This window comes from Podarcis tiliguerta, assembly GCF_965153285.1.
Source record: "Podarcis tiliguerta genome assembly, chromosome: 1".
NCBI classification, from domain to species: Eukaryota; Metazoa; Chordata; class Lepidosauria; order Squamata; family Lacertidae; genus Podarcis; species Podarcis tiliguerta.
In genome coordinates, this window is record NC_139534.1 from 120502555 (window position 1) to 120516262 (window position 13708).

Consider the following 13708-nt stretch of genomic DNA (forward strand, 5'->3'; position numbering starts at 1 on the left):
ACCTGAGGTACCACTGTATATTGCGGACGTTATCATAGCATCAGAGACCGACAACAGTGCAGGAGGATTTTGCCCTGAGATGTTGTGATTACTTTCCTGGCGAATGTGAATCCCAAAAAATACAATAATTCAAGGCATGCTTTTTCTACCCCAGAGCATCTCTAAAACATGGACCAGATGATGCTCGGTCATTCCGTATGCATCAGCGCCTCCTTGTCTTCGCAACAGAAATAGACCTGTGCTACTTTTTTTAAAAGCAGAGGCTCCTGGGCGAAGCACCAATAAAAGCTGCTCAAAGTGATTTAGCACAGCTCGTTGACCCGCTCCTCTATCCCACTTTACTTTCCCTCTGATTTACATTTTAATTGGTTCCTGCCTCTTTAATACAGTTGCCAGCTGGTGGAAAAGGCTTATATTTATCTAGGGGAATACAGTTTAGGGATCTGAAGAAGCCCGGAACTCATGGAGGCATTCCAACTGCCCATAATCCCTTAATTAGGTGGAGCATCTACGGTAAATGCACACAGGCCACCCTTGACAATTACCAAAGTGATCTGCAGCGCTTCCTGGTTTGAGCCTTCCTCCTCCCACACGCCTGAGCTGTCTCTAAGATCTTGCATCACACCCTGGATTTGAAGCACTGCGTTGACACGCAGCCAAGGCACAGGGAGGGACCAGACCCTAACTACATATGGCACACACAGGGGTTTATTGGAAACACCTTTGGGGGATAACCAGGCAGAGGAGAAAGGGAGCAAGGAGGAAAGTGCTTGACCCTTCCCCCACTGCATCTCCACTTGAAACTCTCCTCCCCGCTGCACAGTTTCGAACAAGAGAATTCTGAGGGCAAAGATGGGAAAGCGTGAAGCACCCCTCGCCATCAGCTCCAAATACAGTGGACGCTCAGGTTGCGAACGTGATCCTTTTAGGATGCACGTTTGCAACCCACAGCGGCGCATCTGCACACTCGCAGGTTGCGATTCGGCACTTCTGTGCATGCGCAAAGCGTGATTTAGCACTTCTGCGCATGCGCAACTCCCAAAACCCAGAAGTAACCCGTTCCGGTACTTCTGGGTTTCGGCGGTCTGTAACCCGAAAGAAACGCAACCTGAAGCATCTGTAACCTGAGGTGTGACTGTAATTCCTACCCAAATGTGCTTTTCCTTAAAATTGTTGTGCTTCCGTTACATGTGTTCATGCACTGCGTTCAAGGGATTCATAAATCCTAGTTCTTCAGCTCCACCACTGAGCTGAAGCCCTTCCCCTGGATATCGACTCATGTTTTTCCCTGGAAGCTGATTATAACATATGCATCGTTTTGCATCTAAGAGTAACGTGGTCTTGCGCTTTGAATCTAGGGTGGGGGGAAAGTTCCGGGTATCAAAAACCTGGGAAACTGTTTACCTGGCTGTCAACAATCTCTTTTTAAAGTAGGAATGATAATTAGATTTTTACACTGACATAGAAAATAACCTATTCTCCTACCATGAAACTTAATAGCCAATACATACTGCCTTATCTTTGGGTTTAGTTCTATTCCAGAAGGGCAGGGATGGGGCTGTTGTGGTCCTCCAGAGGATGCTATGTTCCAGCTCCCATCAGCACCAGCCAGCATGACCAATGGTCAGAGTATGGGAGGATAGGAATTGAACAGCTTGTGGAAGGTCACTGGTTCCCCACCCCTGCAATAGACAGTTGCAAGAACTTGTCCCCCAAATGATCTTCCCACATTTCTTGGGCATCCTGAGCTTTTATAGTGTGTACATGGTCCTCAGTATCGTATGTTAAAGTCTCCATGCCCAGACCTCCATTGCGAGGGGCTATATTTATTTCCCAAACTTTGCATGCATAGTTCCTGGCAAAGTTTAAAATGTTTCCCAGTAGATTCCAGTAGTTTTGTTTTCATGCCCACCTAGGAAAGAAGTGTTAGCAGATAGATCAATGGTGTTTTAACCAGGTTATTCTTAAATGCACTTGCATATCAGCAAAACATTGACACAGAAACAGGAGGGCTTGTCTGAAATATTCGTGGAATCATGTGTCAAGTACTTAAAGCTGGTTTAAAAGCCGGCAGAATCCGAGACCAGGGAGAAGAGTCAGTGGAAGAAGATTGGAAGAAATTTAAAGACTACTTACAGAAACATTGTAAAATTAATAAATGTTAGAATGATGCTGGATTGAAGTTAAGTGGGATTTTTTAGCAGCAATGTTAAGGAATATGTAAAAATGGATTGTTAACGGTGATAATTTAAAGCTATAATATATTAAGATAAAAGATTAAGATAAAATTAAAGAGGGAAAGGATTTGCTGAATTAACCAGTTGAATTGGAATGCAAGAAGGGGAGGTGTGGGGAGGTCGGGGAAACAAGTAAATGAAAAATATGAAATGGAAAGACTGATTTGTTTTTAAATGTTTTTATTTTGTATTTTTTTTCTTCTTTTTCTTCTTTTTTATTTTTCCCCCTCTAATTTTTGTAATATATTGAAAACTTTAATAAATATCTTATAAAAAAAAAAAGCTATGGGAAAAGACCGAAGGACCATGATCAAGATTTTGAAGAATGAGAACCCAAGGAGCCAGAGAACAACCTTAGGCTCCAATCCTTTAAGGCCAGCTATAAGGAACCAGAGGTGCTTTTAGGGTGGCATGATCGGTGTGGCCATCTTAGGCACCATGCTGCAGGGGGCACCAGAGCAATGAAGTAGAACAGAGCCCGAGAGGAGGGGGCGCCGGATTTTAGCATTGCGCACTGAAATTTGAGAGCCTGGTGTCTGCCACTGGAGGAATTTGGCCATACCAAATGGCGCTGATGGAAGTTGATGTCCAACAACATCTGGAGGCCGTAGGTCCCCCACCTATGCAAGAGTTTCTTCTGGGTTAGGCAGGCCAAGGATTGGCATATTCATTTCACGTTTCTCAAACTGCACTCCCCTCGTGGCAAATGGCAAAATGCTTTTGAAATGAAGGAGGCTTTCCCATGCAGTTTGTGAGGGGACCTGAGATGAGAGGCATATGCGCCACTCAAAGGGGTGGGGGATGTCCCAAAACTCTTCTGAGTACCCTCCAAACCCCTGGGTAAGCTCTGGACCATAAGGACTTGAGTAGGCCACACCTTAGAATCAAAAGAGATGCTTTAGTAATACCCATTACTGATGTGTGTGTGTGTGTGTTTTACCAGCCAATGTTCAAGAAAATTCTAAGCCAGGCCTGGGTCGTAAGTGGCGGAACTTTCGATTCGTTCATCCTAAAAATATTGTCCATCATTGAGGAGTCTTCGGAACATCTAAAGCATCTAAAGGAACCCATCTGCAAGGTAATAGTAAGAGTAATAGTAATAATTAATAATTCAGTAATGATTTTTTTAAAAAAAAAGTTTGTTTGTTTATTAAATTTATATTCGTCACAGTTAACAGAATAAAATACAAGATAAAAACACAAGTAAGTAATTAAAACAAAAACATTCCTAACCTGTCTTTCACACAATGTACACAAGGCATAGCATATATAGAGATGTTTTGAACTATTGTCAGTCCTCATACTGGCTGGGCCTCGTGGATGTTGTAGTCCCAGGGTGAACATCCTGCGCCCCTCCAGATGTTTCCGGACTACAACTCCCATCAGCCCCAGTCAGCATAGCCAGCGGTCAGGGATGATGGGAGTTGTAGTCCAATGCATTTGAAGGGGCATCCAGTTAGATTTCATTTATAGAGACCCTGAGGACTGGGCTGAAGCCTGACAAAATCTATTTCTTACGTCCATAGGATAACAACAGATTTCAAAAATGTAATAAGCAACAAATATATATACCCATATATACCCAAATATATAATGACCCAACTTATTTTAGTGATAGTAAGTTGTTTTTAACTGTTTTTAACATTAGATTTAATTGTTGCAAACCTAGGACCTGAGGGTGGAGAGAGAATAGATGATGATGATGTTTTTCTTTTTCTCTCATTTACCTCTCACCATGTTTAGTGCACATCTAATTATGTACTTTTTGACCTTTCAATAAAGATTCCTTTCAATAATAAGGAAAATTATTATTATTATTATTATTATTATTATTATTATTATTATTATGCAATTTTAGTATTGTTGTTTTGCTTTGTAGTGTTGTGTATTATTTTTGTTTTGCTTTGGTTGTAAATTGATTAGGGACATTATTAGTGGGATGCAACAGACAGAATTAATAAGCCTAAAGGTAACCATTGCAATACTTTGCAGTGACACGAATAAAACTTGATCTTACAGGTGGCTGTGCACTGAAAAACTCATCCAACGGGTTTCTTTTGGGTTCTCTGAATCTTTCCCAGTCCTTGTGGATTGGCATGGCAATAAGCCCCTGGCTGTGCTCTTGCGCTTTGGCCAACCCACTGTTGTTATTTTTATCGTTCTTGTTGTACGCAGGATTTTCTCAACGAGGTTCACAAGGATGTGGTCAAAGAGTACATCACGCAAACTCTCAAGCCAAGAGGCAGAATGAGGAAAACGAAACGAGACGAGGTCAGCAAAATAATGTCTCAGGATGCCACAGCTATTAACAACACAATGCAGCATCTGGTAAGGAATTTCTGCCATTTGTATCTACCGTATTTTTTGCTCTATAAGACTCACTTTTTCCCTCCTAAAAAGTAAGGGGAAATGTGTGTGCATCTTATGGAGCAAATGCGGGCTGCACAGCTATCCCAGAAGCCAGAACAGCAAGAGGGATTGCTGCTTTCACTGCGCAGCGATCCCTCTTGCTGTTCTGGCTTCTGAGATTCAGAATATTATTTTTCTTGTTTTCCTCCTCCAAAAACTAGGTGCGTCTTGTGGTCTGGTGCGTCTTATAGAGCGAAAAATACAGTACATCGTAGCAGTGGATTGATGTGAAAGTACCTGAGGTTATTTAAATGCAAGTGAGCCAACGAAACCTCAAGATCTGTAACCTTTAAAGTTGTTTCTTTCCTAAAATGTGTTAACAAGATTCATTTTAAGAGCAGTAGGGTTAAAGGTAGAACATTAGAAGCTGTCTTAAGTGGAGTTTCATCAGCACTGACTACATCAGCCTTTTCCAACCAGCTGTTGGGATTTACAGCCCAAAACATCTGGAATTGTTTGGAACCACGATATCAGAAGCTCTTGCAGATCAAGAAAAGTACCATCAAGGCCAGGCATAGGCAAACTCCAGTACTCCAGATGTTTCAGACTACAATTCCCATCATCCCTAGCTAACAGGACCAGTGGTCAGGGGTGATGGGAACTGTAGTCCCAAACATCTGGAGGGTCGGAGTTTGCCTATGCCTGATCAAGACCAAGAGGATGTCTGTGTGGTAAGAGTCAAAAAAAGGTTATTAGAGGCAAGACATTTTCCTTTAGAACAGGGTATGTTAAACTTGAATCTCCACCTGTTTTTGGACTACAGTTCCCAACACCCCTGACCACTGGTCCTGCTAGCTAGGGATGATGGGAGTTGTAGTCCAAAAACAGGTGGAGACCAAAGTTTGGGAAACCCTCCTTTAGAAAATGTAAGTCTTGTTGAAATGTGGAGAACAAAAAGGGACACAAACTTTGGCAAAATAAATGCAAGCAGACTATAAAAGATGATGGAAAAAAACCAACTTGAGGAGTTGGTTTATCTAAAAAGATAAAGACCACCAACAACAAAAAGTATTTAAATACATGAGTCGTAAAAGACCAGCTAGAAGTGTGGGTGACAAAATGTTATCAGAGATACATTGCTTTTTCGAAACCTGAATGCTTCCATCTTAACTGAAGGTCATTTGGTGGGGGGAGAATAACCAGATATTCTAACATATTTCCAGGGTTCAACTTCTGACTGGCTCGCTCCTGCCATAGAATACATTGCTAGAATAATTGGCGAGGAAGAAAAACCCAGAATCAAGGACCACATTAACTGTTTATACCAGGATTATCCAGACATCAGGTATGCCAACCCATTCTGAATAGCTGTAACTCGCAGGTTTGAATATTACAATCTCTCTCGTTCTCTAGGTGGAGGTTTTCTGTGCTGCTTGTGGGTGCAAAGTACAGTGCAAAGTGACTATTAGGGAGCGATCATATGTATGTTGCATCCCCCCACCCCACTGCCGTATTAGTAGCTGCATTGGGGGGGCACTCCCGCTTTTTCAGTTTTATTGCAATTAGGGATGGGGGAACCTGCCAGTTTTGGGTTCTCTCAAATTGGAACGATGAGAAACTGAGAGAGGCCTAAACTGGCAGACCCACCCATCCTTGGGCCATATAGATGCTCCCCCATTCCCTTCTTTGTGGGGGCACATTGCTGCTTTGATTCATTGGTTTGTTTTCAGATCTATTTTACTCAGAGTAAAGGTAAAGGGACCCCTGAACATTAAGTCCAGTCGCGGACGACTCTGGGGTTGCGCTGCTCATCTCGCTTTATTGGCCGAGGGAGCCGGCATACAGCTTCCGGGTCATGTGGCCAGCATGACTAAGCCGCTTCTGGTGAACCAGAGCAGTGCACAGAAATGCCATTTACCTTCCCGCCGGAGTGGTACCTATTTATCTACTAGCATTTTTGGTGTGCTTTCAAACTGCTAGGTTGGCAGGAGCTGGGACAGAGCAATGGGAGCTCACCCCGTTGCGGGGATTCGAACTGCCAACCTTCTCATCGGCAAGTCCTAGGCTCTGTGGTTGAACCCACAGCGCCACCTGCGTCCCTTCCTTTACTCAGAGTAGACCCTCTGAAATTAAAGACCATCACCAACTTAGGTCCATCAATTTCAGCAGTTTTATGCTGAGCGTAAATAAATAAATAAATAAATAAATAAGTTTTTGTTTAGACCTCACCCTCCCCAGCCAGGGCCGGGCTCAGGGTGGCTAACACCAAATATGAATTACAATAAAATGTAATAGAGAAAAACAACAATAACAGCAGCAACAACAACAAACAGTTAATTAAAATACGGCTTAAAATACAGCTTAAAAAGCAGCCTCATTTTAGTAGTAGCCCATAAATCAAGACCATAAAGGGAGGAAACACCAGATATTCACCCAAGCCAGCTATCCATGCTGGCCCTACATGGGCCAGCAAAAAAGTCAAGGGAAAATTTATATACTAAATCCCATATAAGAGGTCAGAGTGAGTCTAAGCCGAAGGCCTGGATGAACAGCTCCGCCTTGCAGGCCCTGCGGAAAGATGTCAAATCCCACAGGGCCCTAGTCTCTTGTGACAGAGCATTCCACCACGTCAGGGCCAATGCTGAAAAGGCTATGGCCCTAGTTGAAACCCATCTAACCTCCTTGAGGCTTGGGACCTCCAAAGTGTTGTTATTTATGGACCTTAAGGTCCTCTGCTGGGCATACCAAGAGAGGCGGTCCCCTAGGTACGAGGGTCCTAGGCCGCATAGGGCTTTAAAGATCAAAGCCAGTAACCCATTTTATTCTGCTGCTTTCTTTCATTTCCCCCTGAATTTTGCTTTAAATTTATCAGGTGCGGTTGGAGGCCCCTTCAGTGCATTCTGTACAGGGTGAGCCCATCTTATCCCTATGCCATGTGGGCATTTTTTGGGAGAAGAGGCAGAGCAAATGATCAGAGTTGGCCAAACATCTTGGTGCCTGAGACAATTAAATGGCTGGCCCCACCCCCATCCCAAAAAACCCCACACTTAAAGTCTTATTGTACCCACAACTGGCCAAGTTATGTTTGCGCTTAAGGCAAAAACTCCCCCAACTACCTCTCCACCTCTCTGGCAGCAAAACAATAAGAAATTAAAATTACTAACCAATTTGCTGCCCTTTCATGACAGCTATCATCATCTTCCACTAGGCAGCCACCCCACTTTGCCTAATGATAGGGCCGGCCCCGGAGAAGATGGAAGAGCGGAGAAGAGGCTGCACCAAGTCATTGCCAGCCAGCTTTGCTTGTTTACAGGGAGGGATAAAAAGAATTGGCTAGGATTCAACTAATGAGTCCCATCACTGGAAGCACTGTGTAAGGACTTCTGCTTGTGCAAGAGGGCTGCCTGCATCTCCTCCCCACAAAACAATCAGAAGTGTGTGACATCGATTCTTCCCATTTTCTCTTATTCCATGTTCCTCTTTCCCCAATCTACAGCAGAAGGAGACACTACCGTATTTTTCGCACCATAGGGCGCACCGGACCATAGGGCACACCCAGTTTTTAGGGAGGGAAATCAAGAAAAAAATATTCCCCCCCCAGCCCCAAAGAGCAGCGTACAGGCTGCGCACAACCTCTCCCTGCCAGAGGGATTGCGTGCAGCTATGAAACAAGCCAAGGCAGCGAGCGGGATGGATCCCACTCACTGTTTTGGCTTCCCCTTTAGCCCCGTGCAGCCTCTCCTTGCTGGGAGACGCTGCGCAGGGCTAAAGAAGCCATAGCCCCGTGCAGCCTCTCCTTGTGGAGGGGTTGCGCGCAGCTATGGAAGAAGGCAAGGCAGCGAGTGGGATGGATCCTGCTCGCTGTTTTGGCTTCCCCTTTAGCCCCGTGCAGCCTCTCCTTGCCAGAGGGGTTGTGCGCAGCTATGGAAGAAGGCAAGGCAGCGAGTGGGATGGATCCTGCTCGCTGTTTTGGCTTCCCCTTTAGCCCCGTGCAGCCTCTCCTTGCCGGGAGACGCTGCGCAGGGCTAAAGAAGCCATAGCCCCGTGCAGCCTCTCCTTGCCAGAGGGGTTGTGCGCGGCTATGGCACAAACCTGCATTCGCTCCATAGGACGCACACACATTTCCCCTCAATTTTTGGAGGGGAAAAACTGCGTCCAATAGAGTGAAAAATAGGGTAATTTTACTTTTAAAAAAAAGATGTTTAAACATTCCTAACCAGCTTTTTTTAAACAGAAACTTAGCACAGCTGCCGACCCTTAACTGTCATAATTCTTGACACACTGGCTATTATTGCAACAACAGTGAAATAACCATTGCCACAAAAAAAGCGCAAGCAACTATTTGACAGAGAAGACGTGCCTCCTTTCTGTAAGCACTGGGAAGTTCCAGGGCTGTTCCTCTTTACAGGGTCTGCTTCCTCATGATAAGAAAGAATTCTGCAGATGGTGGGGTAGGGGGAAAACTCAGTTAAGTTTGAAGCAGAACACATATGAGAACCAAATACGATTTGCGAACCAAAGCACAGCCTTCCTTCAAAAATCAGCATTTCTCTTAAATATGCAGTGCTGTTCTCCAGCCAAGTAACACATTGCAATAATGTGTAAACGAGTGTAAAGCATGCATAAAAATGCATAATATACAAAAATGAGTTGCCGTATTTTTCCGTGTATAAGACTAGGTTTTTCCCCTAAAAAATAATGTCAAAAATTAGGGGATGTCTTATACACGGGGCCATCTCCCCTCATTTTCTTAAATCTGAGTCCCCAAAAACAGGGGGCGTCTTATACATGAGGGCGTCCTATAGATGGTAATATTGGTGGGAAATTCACATGAAAATGCTGGTGAATTTTCACAAGGTTCTTTTTAAAAAGACACACAAAATGATCACTAGTTGTTGTGGAAAGGTAAATTTAAGACTGGAAAAATGATAAACTTCAAGAATTGAAAGGAACAGAGAGGCCCATCTCTACTTTAGATTTAGTGCCGTCTCCGCCAACCTGCCGCCCTCCTAAAGCGGGGGCTAAAACTAACTTCAGCCCCAGTCAGCACAGGTGGTGGTTCTTGTAATCCAAAATGGCCATCTTGGCTGGGAGTGGTGGGAGTTGCTATCCAAAACATTTGGAGAGCACCTGGTTGGTGAAGGCTGGCATATGGTGTCTTCATAATATCTGTTTCTTTGCAAATATACAAGCCGAACATAATGGAAGCAATTGAATTCCTAGAACAAGCAGCACAACCACTAACTGATAATATAACATCACACAGATATAGGTGCTTTCTAAGATATGGCAATCCTAGGTAGGTTAGGACAATCAAAGTCACTCTCCACCTTGGCTAAATGCCCCTCCCCCAAGACCCTCTTATGTCAGTGGGCCAGGTGGCAAAAACAGGCTATAGCACTCTGAATCAGCACTGGGCAGCTAGAAGCTGCCATTTTAATTTCCCACAATGCCTCCCTCCATGTAACGTTTCTCCAGGTGCATTGTGGGGGTGTTAAAGTGGAAACTCCTCAACTTAGACACTTTCTACAAGAAAGGACTTTGCAGAATTCGCTCCCCTCACACCCCACTACCCCAGACATGGGGAAATGACTTTGTAATTGAAGCCCTATGGTCTTTTACCTACAATTGACTAGATTACAGTTTATTGGATGGCAACAGCATTTTAGAAACTCCAGGCCTCTATGATCATTTGGGTGTTGATGTTTGCCAATGAATGGTGGGAGCTGATCTTTTTATTGCCTTGTTTTGCTTTTGTTTTACATGTATATTTCCCCCATTTGTTTCTTGGAGAATTCACCTTCATTGCATTTTGCAGAAAGGAGCACATTGTCGCTATTCTTGCTCTTCGAGGATTGAGTCGAAATAAGAGGCGAGCGATAGCTGACCACATGAAGCAGCCGTCAGAAGAGTTGGGATGCAGGACACTCTTTGCTGAAATAGAAGTCCCAAGAACCACCCAGTGCTTTTTTTAAAATCTGCAGAAATGGAATGTTGAACTATGCTTGTTTCCATGTATCTATGAACATACAAGCACTTGAACAGAGTCAGGCCATTTGTCAATCTCTCTGTGGCTCTCCACATCTTGCTCCTTAATGATCCTTTTGGCAGGAGATGCCTGGGATGAGTCTCAGAAGATTAGATACTCGCTAAAAATGGACACTACTTAAAAATGGAAAGCGTAATGCTAGTGGTCAACAAAAGAGGTCTAAAGAATCTCTCAAGGCAAATCTTTAAAAAATGCTGTAGAAACACTGACAACTAGAAAACACTGGCCTGTGAGCGCTCCAATTGGAGAACAGCCTTCACCAAAGGTGTCATGGACTTTGAAGATGCTCAAACTCAGGATGAAAGGGACAAACATGCTAAGAGGAAAGCACATTTGGCAAACCCTCACCATGATAAATTCCTGCCCGGAAACCTATGTCCCCACTGTGGAAGGACACGTGGATCCAGAATTGGCCTCCACAGTCATACAGACTGACTGTTAAGACCGTGTTCGTGGAAGACAATCTTACTCGGCTACGAGTGATTTCCAAAGAAGAAGAAGACTACCTCTGAGCTATAGTATCTCTCCAATTTAATCATCATCATCATCATCATCATCATCAAACCTTTTATTGGCATCACATACAAACACCCAAAACAAATCAATACAGAATTACCGCTTCCCCAGTGGCATAAAACATTTGCTAAAAGAAAGGAGGCAGAGCAATCTATCGTCACATCTCTAGGTTTCCAGGGAGTTCAGACGTCTGCAGTGTATTTCGCCGACAAAAAACCAAATAGAGATATTTAGCCACTAACTTGGTGAGCTCCTGATCATTCCCCAGTAATAGAAAATGTATGACCTCCGACTCTGGTTTCCATTTGGGGATACAGAGTTGATCTAGAAATTGCTGATGGAGATCAGCATATAGTTTACAATTGAGAACCTTATGTGTAAGGGTTTCCACCAGGTGGCCTTCACATGGGCAAGTTCTTTCTCCTTCCACCCTGCCTGAGAACCTTCCCCAAAGGAGGTTTGATGGATTTGAATTAAACCTGGCCAGCGAAAATGCTCTTCTTTCTTGAGGGTTAAGCAGAAATTCAAGGTAATTGTGGTTAGTTTCATGTGCCCAAGAAAGTTGAAAATAAAGAGGGGAACATGTTTTCTCTGCTACTGTTAGTTCTTGGTGTTCACTATCCCGCAACCTAGCTTTTATTATAGCCTTGGCAGATGGTAGGGACATCGATTGCAAAAGTTCCACTGACAGCCCGAGTTTCTGTACCTTCTTGTTAAACTGTTGTAGCCCTGGGGAAAGAAAGGGGTCTAACAAAACTTCGCTGAGGAGAGGATCTTTATCTGATGTAAGGCAGATGTTTAACCAGCATAGAAGAAATCTCGCCCAGGCGACAGTCTCTACCTTGTGTGGACCTCCCTCTAGACACAAGGCTGCATAGGGTACACAGTGTGGGACAGTAAAAATTAAGTACTCATTCTACCAACTGGGTAAAGCCTGGCAGCCAGACTGGAATACCATAGAGCAATTGAGCTATAATTTTGGCGTTGAAGACCTTAAGGGCAGAAGGGGTATGCGAATTACCTCTTGTTATGAAGAAACGCATTATGGCCTGCATAGACATCTTACTGGCATTCACCGCCATTGCACGGTGTGAGGACCAGAGAAGCCTATGATGGAATGTAATTCCCAGATACTTAAATTCAAATACCTCTTTAATTGGTTTTCCACCAAATACCCAGCTATAGCTCTTGCGTGAATTCCCAAAAAGCATTATTTTGCTTTTATCAAAGTTCATGCACCATTTCATTCTGGACAGATACAGTGGTACCTCGGGTTACATACGCTTCAGGTTACAGACTCCCCTAACCCAGAAATTGTGCTTCAGGTTAAGAACTTTGCTTCAGGATGAGAACAGAAATCGGGCTCCGGCGGCGCAGCAGGAGGCCCCATTAGTTAAAGTGGTGCTTCAGGTTACGAACGGACCTTCGGAACAAATTAAGTACTTAACCTGAGGTACCACTGTAGTCAATACAGGAGTTTAACAATTGCTTTAAACCAATTCTTGTCCGTGAAAGCAAAATCATATCATCTGCACATAGGAGGATGGGAATGCTTAATGCATTGAGTTTTGGGCCAATTTAATAATGAGAAGGTCTTCTCTCCTTACTGTATTTATAATTATGTTTGCCTGCCCTCTCTCAGGTGTGGGAAACCTCCAGCCCACAAGTCAACTTCTTCCCCGCAGAGGTCCCAGCTTAGCACACCAGATCATTCCCTGCAAACCACAGATGCCTACCCTACACCGGATGCCCTGTGTGGGGCAGGTGTGTGTGGTTTCAACGGCACAACTGGGAGGTTAAAATGAGCTTCCTATTACTCCTTTGCTAGAGGAAAAGCACATTCCCAGCGCCCAACTGATAATTCTTAATTTTAGAAGGGTTTTTAGAAAAGTGGGAGTGCCTTCAAATATGCCCATCAATCATGTCAGGTGACTGAAAGATGGGTGACCTCACCCATCTCTCAGATTTGATCCCTGGAATACTCTCCCCAGGGAAATTCACCTGGCACCTTCATTGCACACCTTTCGGAGTCTGGTGAAAACTAGCTTCCTATATCTATTTAAATGTGTTTGAGGGAGGCGGGGGGTTATTGGTTTGTTTAGGTCTTGTTCTTGTTTTTATTCTGTGCTTTTATCTTGTATTTATTTTTTTTATGCTGTGAACAGCCCTGAGATATATGGATGAAGGGAGTACAAATTTAATTAATTAATTAAAGAAGGAGACACGATATGGGGAACTTGACTAAAAGCATAGCCCCGCTCCCAAGAAACCATGGCCGCACCCGACACGTGAATAGAATTAATATGACCCTGACATTCCCCAAAAGCAGTGGCATAGCATGGGGGGTGCAGGGGGGGCCGGCCGCACCGGGCGCAACATCTGGGGGTTAGGGTTAGGGGGTGCAAATTCATGGGTTAGGGGGCGCAAATCCACGGGTTAGGAGGCGCAAATTACTTGCCTTGCCCCGGGTGCTGACAACCCACGCTACGCCACTGCCCAAAAGAAAACAAAGAAGATCTGTTGGCGACCAGCTGTCACGTGTCAAACACCACAACAG

At 44.1% G+C, this 13708-nt stretch overlaps 1 protein-coding gene across 1 annotated transcript in view; it reads left to right on the forward strand.

The window, feature by feature from the left end:
- The window catches only part of EXOC3L4 (exocyst complex component 3 like 4), a 37591-nt gene extending 24185 nt beyond the window's left edge, over positions 1-13406 (forward strand). The window contains exons 10-14 of the mRNA XM_083434971.1: positions 3181-3315; positions 4413-4565; positions 5810-5931; positions 10405-11153; positions 12718-13406. Of these exons, the coding sequence (XP_083291097.1) occupies positions 3181-3315; positions 4413-4565; positions 5810-5931; positions 10405-10561 (567 nt within the window). The 3' untranslated portion in view covers positions 10562-11153; positions 12718-13406. The remainder of the gene's footprint in view (positions 1-3180; positions 3316-4412; positions 4566-5809; positions 5932-10404; positions 11154-12717) is intronic.
- Positions 13407-13708: the final 302 nt, after the last annotated feature.